We start from the raw sequence: 13,988 nt of genomic DNA, 5'->3' as shown, positions 1-13,988 counted from the left end.
ACTCGGATAAATATTATTTTTTAAAAGAAAAGAACGAAAAAGAAGACAACTAAAAAACACACACACACACAAACGACCCCCTGATTTTCTTTTTCTCTCGTTCACTATAAAAATCCAACCGCGAAGGGAAGTATGTTGGAACCAAAAAGAAACAAAAAAAAAAAAGGAAAATTAACAAGGCAAACATGTGTGTGTAGTATAAGTAGTACCATGTTACACAAACAAGTGGTAGTATCAAAAACTAAATACGCGCTTTTCTCAAATTGGAACGAATGTTTATCTATGCTATACTACACAACATAGTGCGGGAATTAATTTGGGGCTTTTTCTTCCCGACTAAACGCCCGTAATGGAGTAGGGGGAGAGGTCAACCCATCACGACCGTTTTCTTATAATATTCCAGACACTACCTAGAGAGAATGAAGAAGAGGAGTGCTTGCAAGTGTGGCCAGAAAATATTATAGTACATCTCTCGTCGAGAATAATCGCATCTACAAAAAGGCTAATCAACCGTGTATTTACTTCATGCCTTCTTCATCTTCTTCTTTTTTACAGGTGTTGCGTAAGTGTTTGAATAAATAATAACGTCGGAATTTATTTTATTTTTTTTTTGTAAATTTTCTTACCGTAAGAATTTTCTTCTTCTTCTTAAAAAAATGAAGGGTGTGTGTGTGTGATGATTCATGCAGAGTGAATCATTTCAAATATTCGCTCGGGTCTCTCATCCGATGTGAAATATGTACCGCGATCGCTGCCCGCGATTGAACGGCGGCGGCGTTGGCGCGCTCACGCCGCCCCGTCAACTTCTCCATTTTCTTTCTGTATTTATATCTGTACACACAGCACATGTGTATGGGCGAGAGGGTCTCACACTCCAGCAGCCTTATATCCATCCTATCAAGAAGAATAAGAAGAAGAAGAAGAAGAAATAGGGAAGAAATCATTAGCGGTTCGGTTTGGCCGTTTGGGAGTCGCGGCGTGCCTCATCATCGCCCATCATCGGCGATTTATTCCGCTTGAATCCAACATCATATGTATACATTTATTCTTTTTTTTTTCTTTCTTTTTTTCATTTAAAAGGTAACAAATGGCATGGAGGACACGGAGTTCTCTTCTCTCCTCTTTCATTCCTCAACTCCTCCTTTCTTTTCTTTTTCTTTTTCTTTTCTTTCTTGATTCTATTCATATCAAAATCGTCTACTAGAAGAAGAGAGGAGCCAAAGGGAGAACTGGAGAGCATCAGCAAAGGACCTCCTGCTATCAAATGAACGACCCCGGCAAAAAAAAAAAAAAAAAGAGATTCCCACTCTGACGTGTCACGGTCTCTCTAGCGCTCATTTTATTTCTTTGTTTTTTTCTTCTTTTTTTTTCTTCTTTTGATTCAACGCGAGGGAGCAGAACAGGAAATTTCCATCCACTAAGAAAAGAAAAATGAATTTTGTTTTCTTTTTCGTTTATTAGTTAAGAAGAAAAAAGATTTTTTTTCAGTTTCTTGGTTGTTTCTTCTATACAGTCATCCTCCAGTTTCTATTCTCGGTCGTGTTGTGTCGTCAAAAGAAGGGGGAAATATTTGTTTCATCATTGCCTTTTGATATTTTCTTCTTATAGACCCGCGCGACTCTTTAAAAAAAAAAATTTGATCGCAACAACCCGGAACGTCAAGCGGCCAGGGGAAACATTTTATTTTATTTTTGTTTTGTTAATGAATCGTGTGGATGTGGACCGTGTCCTTTTCGTGACCCCCTTCGCTTATATAGACGATCATTTTTCTGATTGGATTGAATAACGGCCATCACACACACAGGCATTAAATTTCTCTCTAATTTCTCCCTTGGCAGACCGGCTTAATGATTCCGTCTAATCATTGCGCTTTTAATCAAAAATTCAAACTATTTTACTTTTCAATTTTTCAAAACTAAATTTCCTTTTTTTATTCTTCCAAAAATATCTAATATTTATCTCTATTTTGGGAGGGGGGTGGTTTATAAGAAAGAGATGTTAAGGTCCACGGTGCCTTTGGAATGCGCGAGCCCATCGCTTCTCAATATTTCACTGTCGATGTCACACACACACACACGCGCCAGAGAGGACCCACCTTTCACATCCTCTGGCTGCTCGGCGATGAACATCAGAGAAAGAAATGGGGCGAGAGAAGAAAACAAAAATAACCCCCGAGTCAAAAGAGATCATCGCTCAGAGCCACATCAGTTGGAAAATGCTGAAGGATACACAATATCGGATCAAATGAGCAGAGAGAGAGACGACATGAACACACGTACACACACATGTTGGACAACTGTACACACAAACACACAGGCCTACATCATATATATATATGTACACACGCCCGGTGCAACTTGCTGTGTGTGAATATACAAGCATCTTTCTCTACCTGGTGATGCACGCACGAGAGCAGTTGACGGCGCACCGGACCCCGAACAGAGCGCGGCTATATCAGTCCGACCAGATCGCACACGTTTCTCCTTGTGTTGTGTCTTTATTTGATTCTCTCCTCCGAGTCCGACTCCGACACAGTCTCTCAACTGTCCAAACTATTTTGGTGAAGGGAAAAATGGAGAGAGATATTATTTGTTGGTAAAAAGAGAGGGGAGAAAAAGGCCCAAATAACTCTCTGAGAAACTGTGTAGATGGATGTTGTTGTTGGTAACCGCTCAGTGTGTGTGTGTATATAAAAGATGAAACGTCTTCATCGACCGGGGGGGAGGGATAGTCATCATGCAACACGCGTTTCCAATCGTGTAAAAGTGTGGAGAGTTGACGACGACGATTCGGGGCGTTCCATTCGTCTTCTTCTTTGATTTTTCAATTCCGTATCGTCTCGAATTCCGATCATTTTCTTCTTTTCTTTCGATCCTTCTCTTAATCGTTTTTCGCCTATAGATCGGATTATATGTACATTTTCCATAGATTTTGTTTTTGTTTCGGTCCTTGTCATCGGCCGGGGAGTTTATGGAGACTGGAGAGAGATGGGCGGTCATGACCGGAATGTTTTTGGGTAGAAAAAGACATCGGACATTGGCAGAGAAAGAGGAAGAAGTAGAAGTAGGCTGTGTATAACGTGTGAGAATCTCCACTCGTCGCGGGGTTTTATGCATGAATGACGCAGCTAAGGCAATACATGATCAATGATGGCGGACTTTGATGGCGGCATCTTACTCATATTATCTCCTCCAATAATCAACGTGCCCTTTTCTTTTTTCTTCTTCTTACCAAAACATTTATTTTTTTAAATAAAGGAAAAGCGATCCACCCTTTATATATATCTAGAAAAGAGAGGGACAGACATGATGGTAAAAAAAAATAAAGGTGTGTAGAATAAAAAAAAATGAACAAAAATGGGAGACACGAACAAAGTTACGTTCGTGACCCCGGAACGACCTTTTTCTCTCCTCGTGAAAAATTTTTCCGTTATTTTTTTTTTCTAGTCAATTTTCGGGTTGTGATTTGTTTTTTAGAGAAAAAAAAAAGAGAGAGAGAACAACATGCGCCAATGATTGGGAAATAAATTTGACTATAAAAAAAAAATGAACGAACGAAAACGCAGAAACAAAAAAAAAAACAAGAACGTGATTATGTGTTGTGTGCTGCGGCTCTCCGGACAAGTTAAGCTTTACCGGTCTCTTTTTCTGTGATTTCATGAAAAAAACCTTATATAATCGTGGTGGCCGACCGGTTCAATTCCCCTCCCAAGAAAATATCAAGAAAGTTTTCCGTTGAAATTTTTTCGGTTGTTTTTTGTTTATTTCCAACTTAGAAAATTCTTTCCCTTTTTTATTTTTTTAAATTTTATCCTGTTTTATGGATTATTATTATTCTGAAATCTGATGATAGCGACAGGACAGAGACACTTTGGATAGATGGTCCGTACCTTTGGTATCTATCAGAGAGAAAAAAAAGAAGAAGAACAACATCCTCGCGAGCAGAGAGAAAATCAAACAACAAACTTTCCGGTGATAAATGGATGTGAAGCTCATGGCGATTTGTCATTTCCCACACACGGACCGCCGCAAACCTGTGGCTTTTTTTTTTCTAAAATAATAATAAAAAAAAGAAAATCACTTGGAACAATCTGTATGTGTGTATCTCTTAATTTTTTTTGTTTTTCCCCCTCCCATGTCAAAGGATATAAATTGATCGATAAAAATCCGCATTTTTCCCGTCCGCCGGTCTTGTTTCTTATTTCTTTGAATTACAGTCTAGTACACCAGAGAAAGACTATAAAAATCACTGTTGAAGAATAATAATAATATTAAAGATGGCTGCTGCTGTCGTCGGCACGCGTCACGTAATTCATTCCCTCTTACCTTGGCGAATTGAAAGCGTATCGCAATATCCGGCGGAATAGACACTGCAGCTATAGCTAGCCCAGCAGCAGCGGAGATGTGTGATGCCGGTTGAGATGCGTCAAAAGCCCTTGGACTCACCTCGTGAAACACGACGACGACGACACGTATAAAAAGATCAGCCGAGCCTGAAAAAACCCTCGAAATCCTTCTCGCATTTCCAAGCGCCAAAAAAATAAAATAAAATAAAATAAAAGTGGGCGCATCAAATAATTTAGTCTAGGCAAAAATCTGTTCTTCCCCTTCCCCCAAGCAACCCAGAAAATTGTGTAATTCTTCCAACTTTGTATTTGCGTCATTTCCTTTGCTCCGCGCATAGACAAACACAAACCGGATCGCCATTTCTCCTGCCATGCGTGTCCATGGGGGGGTCGGCTACAAGGATACAATCCAGCCGAGAGAAGGGGGGCCCCTTCTCTGAGGAGCCGAGAAGTTGCGTATGATATTGGATCCGAAAGTGCATGAGGAACGAGGTGTTTTTCATTGATGGGCGCTCGTAAAAAGCCGAAAAGGAATAAGAAATAAGATTCAAGCCATTCGCCGGTTATTGGGTAGAGAATGCGCAATGAATGGGATAATATGAGCTGAGCGCCAAACGGAACCGCGCGCCGGATTCTGTCGGAATAAAAAAAAAAAGATGTCGAGACGACGAGTTGTAGAAAAAACAAGTCAAGAAAAAGAGAGTCGTTGTTGTTGTTGGTCGGCCTCATTTGCCTAGAAACACATCACACTATACACTAGAGCTTAGACGCGCTCAGCTTAGCTCAGCTCTCCAGCCAATTTGGCTTTCACTGCACGACTCTGGGCGGCATCCATCCAGTGTGGGAACGGCACGCAGCACATCAGCTCCGGCCCAGCAAAGCCAGAACCCCAACAGATTCCCTCTATGGCCTCCCTCTCACCTGTACAACACCTATTGGGATGTTCCCGTCTATTTACATACACGATCGCGAGCGAAAAAGAAAAAACAGCCGTTCATTGGCGCAACTTTCAAATGTAAAAATTTACAATTTTCTCTCTCTCTCTCCCAACAAGTGAAAAAAGAAAAAAAAAGAGACTCTATCTGTTGATGAGTTGTCACGGCCCAGGAGCCCAACACACACACCCAGTGCCAACCCCGCCGTGAATAAAAACCGAAAATACGAGACTGCCGTAACGACCAACTGGGCGGAATTTAATTAGAGAAGAAAATAGAGCTGGATATAGTGCGTATAGTAGATGCAACAGGATCTGGTCGCTGCCACCTGCGATCGGCTGACCCCGCCGCATGACCTTCTTCTTTCTCTCCTTAAGACTCGTTATAACACCGACGACTCACGGAACACACACACACCGACGCTTCTTCTTCTTCTTCTTTCCCCCCCAACTGAGAGTCTTCTCACTTGTGTGTGGAAGGGAGGTGTGTAATTTAATTTGGGACAGCCCCAACAAGTTGCTACATAGGCCCCCTCTCTCTCTACTAGATATAGGCGGGTGGCCACCACCACCTATCTCTGTTAACTTTATTTTCGGAGGAGCGCGAGTTACCTCTCTCTTCTTCTTCTTGGGCTCTCCGTCGAGGCGGCGGCGGCGGCCATCATCTCAACTCAATTACAACCCATACTTATTTATTACGTAAGGATCCATATGGGCCCCTTTTTTTTTTCGCCGCGCGTCCCAGCAGCAGCAGCAGCGTGCGGGGCCGAATGTTTCACACGACCTTTCTCTCTCTTTCTTTCTCTCTCACACACACACAAAAACTCAAAAACTCAAAAGAAAAAAGGTAAGGAAAGAAAGTTGGAGGTGGAAAGAAAAACTGTCTAATTATCACGATGGAAAATTTGAGAAACCGCACAATCTAATAATGAAGCGAATTATATGATTTTCTTTTGCGCGGGGGATTTGAAAAAATTATTAGTCGCCCAATTTTTGGCATCGTTTTAACATTTCATCGTTTAATTTTATTATGCGATCCTCCCACCACCACCATCTCGAGATGGGACCAGATTTCCGAAGGTGACGAATGGCTGACCATGTCCCCCCGTGAAGATAACGTGAAAGTGCAAAACAGGTCGGCACCGAAAAACCCTCGACACGATTGGAAATGTGGGTTCCAGGGGGGGATAGACGAACGACGGGATTGGTGAGATATTATACCTCTCCGCATTTAACAATAAAAACGATAAAATTGGTGTTGGTAAATGCGTCGGAATTTCCTTTATTTTTTTAAATCAATAAAAACTGTTTTTCGATTTTTATTCCCATTGATTTTCCTTTTTTATTTTATTCAACCCCGTTGGCGTCACTTTGCGCAACCAAGAGGAATCGCCGCTGTGTGTTTTTGTTCCCTTGCAGACATTTTAGTGATCGACGGAGAGGAGAATGAAACACGAAACCCGCCGGTCTCAGAATCACGACTGGCACCATCTAGCGCGTCATTCGTGCAATATCGGGAGAGATACTAATATATACTATGTAACCCACACACACAGGAAAAAGAACCGCGATCACGCAAAGGGGGGCCGATGAGCCGACGGGACTTCCTGCCGCGGCACGTATGATGATGATTCCTCCAGCGGCGATATGATGCCCGTCACTTTCAGACAAAAAAATTCCGAAAATGCCTCATATTTCCATCTATTGTTTTCTTAGTGTATTTTTCTTTTTCTTTTACTGCTAAAAGTCTCTTTTTGATTCGGAGAATGTCGCCGCATTTTTACTCTTTTCGAAACTCTTTTGATTCGATGATGGAAATAATAAAACTAAAAGAAGAAGCGAAAAACATCGCAATCAAATTTTGATTATTTTTCTTCACCTTTTCTTTATTTTTTGTTTCACAAAGATTTGCGATAGGCGAAGACAATGCCTTCCTTGTCCAGCAAGTAGTTTGGACTGATGTGACGTTTGAGTCGGCTCCAACGGCTCGGGTTCTTGGCTTCCAGCTCGTCCATCAGCGGCTCGAGCGGACGCAGCTCCTCGCACGTTGTCAGATACTCGTAGCGCATGACGATGACGATCAGACCGCCTGGTTTGCACATCCGAACGAGATCGTGCACGGCCTGGCAGGGCAAATGGCCCGGAACGAACCCACCACAGCTCGTTACTGTCACGCAATAACAAGCGAATTAGCATTCAGAGAACAAGAAGAATAAAAAAGGCCATTATTTAAAACGTACCAACATCGTATTCGTCCTTTGGCAGAGATTCGTTGTCGGCATTGCCCAGCATTGCCTACACACGTCAATCGACGCAAATTTCAATCAATCGATTCAATTCGAAACGGAACTTTGTTTAATGTATTACCTGTGTTGCACGTTTGTAGATTCCTTTTTGGCGAAGTTTAGTGAGCATGTCTTCCGAACCGTCGATAGCGTCGATCGAGTTGAAACCGTTCTTGGCTAACTGTTATAGAAATTTGTTTTTTCCAAAAATTAAATTTCTCTTCAAATTAAAGAAATTATGCTATTTAGTCGGTGGTTCTTAAATTATTATGATACTACCTCTAAGCCGACCAGTCCAGTGCCGGCAGCCACGTCCAGCACGGTGACTTGAGAACGTTTTTCATTGGGAATGAGCTCACAAACGGCCTCGACGGCCAATCGCGGTCCGACGTAATGCTCCGGTCGGAAATCCTTAACAAAAAAAAAAAATCATTAGTTCATCGACAATAAAAATTAAGAAAAAAAAAAAAAAAAACGGAAAGAAATTAAGAAACACATAATGAACAATTAGCGCGCGCGTTCGGAGTTTATTATTATTTCTTTTTTCTTTTAGAAAGCGGAAATAAAAATTTTTGGGAAATGAGCCTAATGTTTGAAAAATAAAAAAAATCTCGCGGTGGCTCAGCACCAATTTTTTTTCTTTCTCGTGTGTGTGATTGCGGGAATGACAATGCGCCTTTTCGTTCGTTTCGTTCTTCTTCCATATTTTCCATTCCGCGTAGAAAGAAAGAAAGAAAAAAAAAAGTTCACGCCGGAGCTTCAACCACAAGACCGACTAACCGAGTTCCCACACGCCAGCACCTTCCTTCCGATCGTTTTCACCAATTCTTTATTTTGTACTTTTTTTTTTATTTGCGTAATTGCAACCGTCTAACTTCTTTTTTTGATTGCAGTCAGTGAAAAAAACCAGAAGAAACTTTTTTTTTTAAAACTTTCTGAAGTTTCCGATTTCTCGGGAGAATTTGTCGTTAAAATTGACAACGTTGAGCAAACGATCGCCAAATAGACACGAGTGCAACAGGGTAAAGGGCTTCTTTTTTTCTTTTTAGATTTAAAAGCTAGTTTTTAGAATTACGTAACAAAGAAATAGACATGGAGAAGCTCAAGGGAACCCGACACTCGAACGCGTGTCATGTAACAAGTGAAACGACGACGTCCTTTGACAAAGTTGGCGGTTGCCAAAAAGGGCGGGCGATGGGCATGGGACGGTGAATGCGATATGCAATAGTGTTGTTACCTCATCGTATTTGTCACTCCATTGTTGATAGAAACTTAAAAGTTCAGTTTTGTCATGGACAGATGAGCTGAGCGTTGCGTTCAACTTGCAGCGATCGGCTGTTGGGTCGCTGGCAGTGTCGGCCATCTTCCACTCGCAATTTGTGACTGACAGGATCGTCAACGCAACACACCAACTGCCCTGTCCAATCGATCAAAACTCTATGCGGTTACTAGGGCAATTCTCCCTAGTTTGGTTGGTTAAATCCTACGTCAAGAGATTCCATATGAATATGTCAACGTGTCTCTTTGCCGGCGGGGCAGCGATGCCCATTCGAACCTTCTGGCAACAATCTTTTCTTTTTTCGAGATATATATATATTTTTAAAGAACATTCCAACTCCATTTAAAGTGAACACTGTCGGAAGTCTGAGAAACCCGTAAAAGTGCTCATTCATGAATGCGGCGGCCTTATTACGTCGAATTATCTTATTATTATATTCTCTAGTAAAATCAAGGTGGACTTCTTTGATGAAATTGCGCAGTTGTGTGTGAACACGTCTCTTTTGCCTTTGGCTATTAAGCACTGAAATTCTAATTTTCAGAAAAACTCTTGACCGAGAATCGAATTTCGTTGTCTATTTTCATCCAATGCCACGGAACTGATTTTTTAAAAATAAATTTATGTAGAAAAAACAAAAATTGGTTAATTCTTGAAAAATATATCATGCTGTGGCATTAAATTGTGTATTTATATCTAACAACAAGTGCTCGAGGCGAATAAAATTATCAAAATAAAAATAAAAATGAATTCAAACTGAATAGAAAGTTGTGGCAACGTTGTGCCACATAGTAAGTTGTTTATTTTGATTTTTGGGTGTTTGACCTTGTAAATGTAGACAATCGCGCCTATTCGGACATTACCATACAAGTTTTGTACGGGACTGCTCTGAACATATCGTTTACATGTAGCCAGTCGTGGTTCAATGCGGCGCATAAGCTGAAACACTCTACTGATTACTGCACTGAAGGGATACGATACTAACCAGTCGCTTGAAAAATGAATTCCTTGCCAAACGCCAACCTGTTAGCGAAGCAGTTGCGGTTTGGTAATTATTTAAACTCTTGTTATTATGGTTAAATTCATTTGTTTTTTCTAATTCCAAGTTGATTTCTTGTGTGATTTATAGGGGTTCAAACATGTTACAAAAGGCTGGCTTCTCAATCAGCCAAAGATATTATCGTTCCATCTATGCCTGCAACAAGTTTCCAGCCTCAGCCTTATGAAGTAAATAATATTGTTTTCTGTTCCATCATAACACATAATAATGCAGATGCTGTTTTCAGGGACCAGATTTTGACAAAATTCGTTCCATACGTGCCAATCACCTAAACCCAGCCCTTTTCACCTACTACAAATCTCCCCTCCTTATCCATCAAGGACACATGCAGTGGCTATTTGATCACCATGGTGTCCGTTACCTTGACTTGTTTGGAGGAATTGTCACTGTATCTGTTGGCCACTGTCACCCGTGAGTCAAATTGCACCTTACTTGTTGTGCCTATATCCTTTTTTGCATCAGCTTCATACAAGTAATGATTTTTTTCAGGAAAATTAATGAAGCTACCAAAAAGCAACTAGACAAAGTCTGGCACACGACAAACATCTACCTACACCCAAAAATTCACGAATATGCAGAACGCCTTGTAGCCACTTTGCCCGGAGATTTGAAAGTATACATACCAAACTAACATTGTCTGATGCATAAAATTACGTATTTTTTCACAGGTTGTATATTTTGTCAACAGCGGATCAGAGGCTAACGATCTGGCTATGATGATGGCTCGTATGTATACTGGCTGCTACGACTTAATCTCGTTCCGAAACGCTTATCACGGAATGAGTCCCGCTACAAATGGCCTTACCGCTCATTCCACTTGGCGTTACAATATTGCAGGCAATTTCGGTATTCATCAGGTAAATTGAGTTTGAGGACATCCGATTACGGTTTTTAAAAATTTTCGTCATAATATTTAGACGATGAATGCTGATCCTTATCGAGGAGAATGGGGTGGAAAGCACTGCCGTGATTCTCCCGTTCAAACCACTCGCAGCTGCAATTGCTCACCCGGACAGTGCGCTGCATCGGGAAAATATGTCGATCAGCTGGATGAAGTTCTGCGTTATTCCGCACCAAAAGGACGAGTTGGTGGTTTTTTTGCCGAATCCATTCAGGTTTGAAATCGACTTTCTTTTTCTCGAACAAGTGGTAATATCAAATAATTTGATTACTGCAGGGAGTTGGAGGTACTGTCCAGTATCCGAAAGGATTTTTAAAGTCCGCCTTCGAGTTGATCAGAAATCACGGCGGGGTTTGCATTGCCGATGAGGCAAGTTTTTAGATATTTTTAAAATCAAGGGAATCAAGTTAAATCAACTAAATCAATCATTCAGGTACAAACTGGATTTGGGCGCACTGGCGAACATTTCTGGGGTTTTGAGGGTCACGGTGCTATTCCCGATATTGTCACCATGGCAAAAGGAATGGGCAACGGTTATCCTATGGCAGCTGTCGTCACTACACCCGCCATCGCAAAAACGATGAGCGCAGCTTTGCATTTCAACACATTTGGAGGGAATCCAGTTGCTTCAACTGTCGGCATGGCCGTTTTGGACGTGAGTTATTCTTAGATGGAAAACTGGTCTGACTCGAGGGATTTCGCTAAACTATTTTGTCTGAAATGGTATTAAGGCAATCGAAGCAGACCAAACACAGGCAAATTGCCGCGATGTTGGAACATATTTTCTCCTTGAGCTGGCCAAGCTGCGTGACGAATTTCCGAATTTGGTTGGAGATGTCCGAGGTAAAGGTTTGATGATCGGAGTTGAACTGGTGTCGGACCCGGAAACGCGGGCTCCTCTGGCACCTGCCGATGTTCTGACTATATGGGAGCAATGCAAAGACATGGGAGTTCTTTACGGCAAGGGAGGATTCTATGGCAATGTAAGACTATAACTGTACTTTTCTGATATGGTGCCAGATGACACGCTAATTTTAACGGCTCTTCTCTCTAGGTCTTCCGCATCAAGCCACCCATGTGTATTACAAAGTCTGACGTGGACTTTGCCGTCGCCGTATTGCGAAAATCAATTGCTTCTTTCCTCGAGAAATGAGTGAATCTTTGTTTTACTAAAGCGCCAAGCCTTTTCCCCCGTTGTTGATGGCAAACTTTCTAAAAGTGATTGTGGTTGTTGAAACTAACATAAATATTAATTTTGTGTATTTGCCGAGGGACATTTAACACGAGTTACAGTTACTCTAAAGGGATCCATATTAAATAACTTGGTAGAATATCATTGTTTTTCTTTCCCGAGTTGTCTCGCCTATTAGCAGCCATATAATTTGCGTGCGCAAAAATACATTGGAACAGATGCCTAACATAGACTAGTTCATCTGAATGGAAATGATCAAATGCTGCCATATTTGTGTTATCTTGAGGGGTAAATTTGAGGCAAGGTGAACGTACTGCAAGTTTAGTTAAATACTTTGTTAATTGTAGGCACTGCAAGGGAAGAGCTTGATTGTCAATTTGTCAGTTAACAAAAATACAATAAATATTTCGCGCAACAGTAAAAAGCAGTCGAGACCCGCGAAATGTGAATTGAGAGCCAGCTCAACCAGGGGAAACTGGGTAGCAGGAATTATTGCTAAAATACATTGTGATGAACACAGGGAAATAAAAGTTATGCGCCTCAACTAATGATCATAAGGAGTGAATATCGGATACATTGAAGTGCATACAGTTTTTCTTTATAATAAGCTTGTGCTTCAATAGTCAACACTTGTTGCTGAATGTTTCGTGTTCGGGTAAACCCAGCTCCACTTTATGTAGTGTGTTGGTGGTTAACAGAACTATTTTTTGCAGTTCCTGTCTGGCCCTCCTAACCACATAGGTCATCAATCCAATGCTGATAGCCACCTGATTTTAAAAAGTAGAACAACACTGGAACACATAAATTTAAAAGCTATTTTCCAATTTAAAATTACCTGTATGCAGAATACGATGTACCCTGTAGTTGCAGTATTATCGTCAGTCAGGACATCTCGCATAGATCTCAATGTACTACCCAAATAAACGTTGATTACTTGAGTAGGCAACAATCCCATGGCTGTTGCCAACATGTATCGTCCAACACCAATTGAACTCCCCTAATAAAGCAAACCAAAAATAAAGATTAATATATGAAATATAAAGATTAAATCAATTTTGAAAAAGTACGGCAAAGATGGCATTTTGAAGCCCAAATGGAATGGGGGTCAGTCTTGCAAAAGCAACAACTTTAAATGCTTGAGGTCCAGAGATGACATTGACAAATGCACGGAGGCTGTGGGAGTTGAGAAGCTTTGTAGTGATGAATCCAAGGCAGAGCTGCTTCACAATAACATGAGCAAAAAATACACCAACAGCTGCAGTGGTACTAACAACCAAGATGCCGGCCATCATACCAAATAAATACCCACATGCAAGATTGAGCAAAATATAACCCCACGTCAACGGGAGTGACACAATTGTGAACAGAGCAGTAAACATAATGCACGTAACCCAGGTGTCCTGTTTTTCTATCCACAACAGAACATGATAGATGGAATCACGAAACAGAAATACAAAGCAAGCCATGATAGCTAGTGTTAACAACGAAAGGAGACACTGGCACATCGGCCCAGAGACAAACGAAGATCTGTTGAGTGAAATCGTATTAAGACTACTGTAGTTATTTTCCTCATCCAGAGAGAATACAGCTGTCGTGGATTTGAAGGGACTTGGAGGTCCCATGTTTTACAACTTAATTGTGTTCGTGATACGACATAAAAAGAAAGCGAAACTAGTCTAGCGTAACTGACATTAAGGTGCACGTTGGAGGGGCACAAATTGTTTTGGTATTTTAGAGTTCGGTTTCTGTCAACATTTGAGAAATTTGTGATGAAGGTCACTCAACGACGATGCTCGCTTTTGACGACTGCTATTGAAAAAAGGAAGCAATAAGCGGCGCATTCAACTTCCTGGTTCGACCAAAGAGAGAAACAAACAAACGATAGATGGCGTAGGCAGAGCTATAGAATACTATAGTCCAAAGAAGACGGTCAAAGAAGTGGTCTTTGTCTATGGACATGTTATGAGAGCCACCAAGTGGTCAATTATCGCGGTC

At 41.2% G+C, this 13,988-nt stretch overlaps 3 protein-coding genes across 4 annotated transcripts; 1 reads left to right on the top strand and 2 right to left on the bottom strand.

Moving 5' to 3' along the window:
* Window positions 1–7,127: 7,127 nt before the first annotated feature.
* On the bottom strand, window positions 7,128–9,058 carry LOC124189035 (methyltransferase-like protein 27). Its single transcript, XM_046581995.1, has 5 exons — window positions 8,802–9,058; window positions 7,844–7,975; window positions 7,647–7,745; window positions 7,520–7,574; window positions 7,128–7,446 (listed from the first exon to the last, which is right to left on the bottom strand). The coding sequence occupies exons 1-5, from the start codon at window positions 8,925–8,927 to the stop codon at window positions 7,178–7,180; spliced, it is 681 nt and encodes a 226-aa protein (XP_046437951.1). The 5' UTR covers window positions 8,928–9,058; the 3' UTR covers window positions 7,128–7,177.
* Window positions 8,552–12,219, top strand: LOC124189033 (alanine--glyoxylate aminotransferase 2, mitochondrial-like). Of its 2 annotated transcripts, XM_046581993.1 has the most exons (11): window positions 8,552–8,586; window positions 9,679–9,888; window positions 9,970–10,067; window positions 10,127–10,311; window positions 10,390–10,513; window positions 10,569–10,757; window positions 10,818–11,015; window positions 11,078–11,170; window positions 11,235–11,456; window positions 11,533–11,784; window positions 11,856–12,219. In XM_046581993.1, the coding sequence occupies exons 2-11, from the start codon at window positions 9,840–9,842 to the stop codon at window positions 11,952–11,954; spliced, it is 1,509 nt and encodes a 502-aa protein (XP_046437949.1). In that variant the 5' UTR covers window positions 8,552–8,586; window positions 9,679–9,839; the 3' UTR covers window positions 11,955–12,219. The 2 variants fall into 2 exon arrangements, with proteins under 2 accessions (XP_046437949.1, XP_046437948.1); XM_046581992.1 differs by lacking the exon at window positions 8,552–8,586 and having other exon boundaries at window positions 9,634–9,888.
* LOC124189034 (transmembrane protein 64-like) lies at window positions 12,045–13,834 on the bottom strand. Its single transcript, XM_046581994.1, has 3 exons — window positions 13,061–13,834; window positions 12,829–12,990; window positions 12,045–12,760 (listed from the first exon to the last, which is right to left on the bottom strand). Exons 1-3 carry the CDS (start codon window positions 13,613–13,615, stop codon window positions 12,617–12,619), a joined length of 861 nt encoding a protein of 286 aa, XP_046437950.1. The 5' UTR covers window positions 13,616–13,834; the 3' UTR covers window positions 12,045–12,616.
* Window positions 13,835–13,988: the final 154 nt, after the last annotated feature.

Source organism: Daphnia pulex, chromosome 2 (genome assembly GCF_021134715.1).
Source record: "Daphnia pulex isolate KAP4 chromosome 2, ASM2113471v1".
Lineage (NCBI taxonomy): Eukaryota > Metazoa > Arthropoda > Branchiopoda > Diplostraca > Daphniidae > Daphnia > Daphnia pulex.
The sequence above is the reverse complement of the archived record's forward strand: the minus strand, read 5'-3'. Positions and strand labels throughout refer to the sequence as shown.

Excerpts from the sequence above, each read along its gene's own strand:
- LOC124189035 (XM_046581995.1), bottom strand. The coding sequence starts at position 8,927 with ATGGCCGACACTGCCAGCGACCCAACAGCCGATCGCTGCAAGTTGAAC. Across the intron at positions 7,575-7,646 it reads TCTACAAACGTGCAACACAG|GCAATGCTGGGCAATGCCGA; the intron begins GTAATACATTAA and ends TGACGTGTGTAG. Across the intron at positions 7,447-7,519 it reads AAAGGACGAATACGATGTTG|TAACGAGCTGTGGTGGGTTC; the intron begins GTACGTTTTAAA and ends ATTGCGTGACAG.
- LOC124189033 (XM_046581993.1), top strand. The coding sequence starts at position 9,840 with ATGAATTCCTTGCCAAACGCCAACCTGTTAGCGAAGCAGTTGCGGTTT. Across the intron at positions 10,312-10,389 it reads TCTGTTGGCCACTGTCACCC|GAAAATTAATGAAGCTACCA; the intron begins GTGAGTCAAATT and ends GATTTTTTTCAG. Across the intron at positions 11,016-11,077 it reads TTTTTGCCGAATCCATTCAG|GGAGTTGGAGGTACTGTCCA; the intron begins GTTTGAAATCGA and ends TGATTACTGCAG.
- LOC124189034 (XM_046581994.1), bottom strand. The coding sequence starts at position 13,615 with ATGGGACCTCCAAGTCCCTTCAAATCCACGACAGCTGTATTCTCTCTG. Across the intron at positions 12,991-13,060 it reads TTCAAAATGCCATCTTTGCC|GGGAGTTCAATTGGTGTTGG; the intron begins GTACTTTTTCAA and ends TTGCTTTATTAG. Across the intron at positions 12,761-12,828 it reads ACATCGTATTCTGCATACAG|GTGGCTATCAGCATTGGATT; the intron begins GTAATTTTAAAT and ends TTTTAAAATCAG.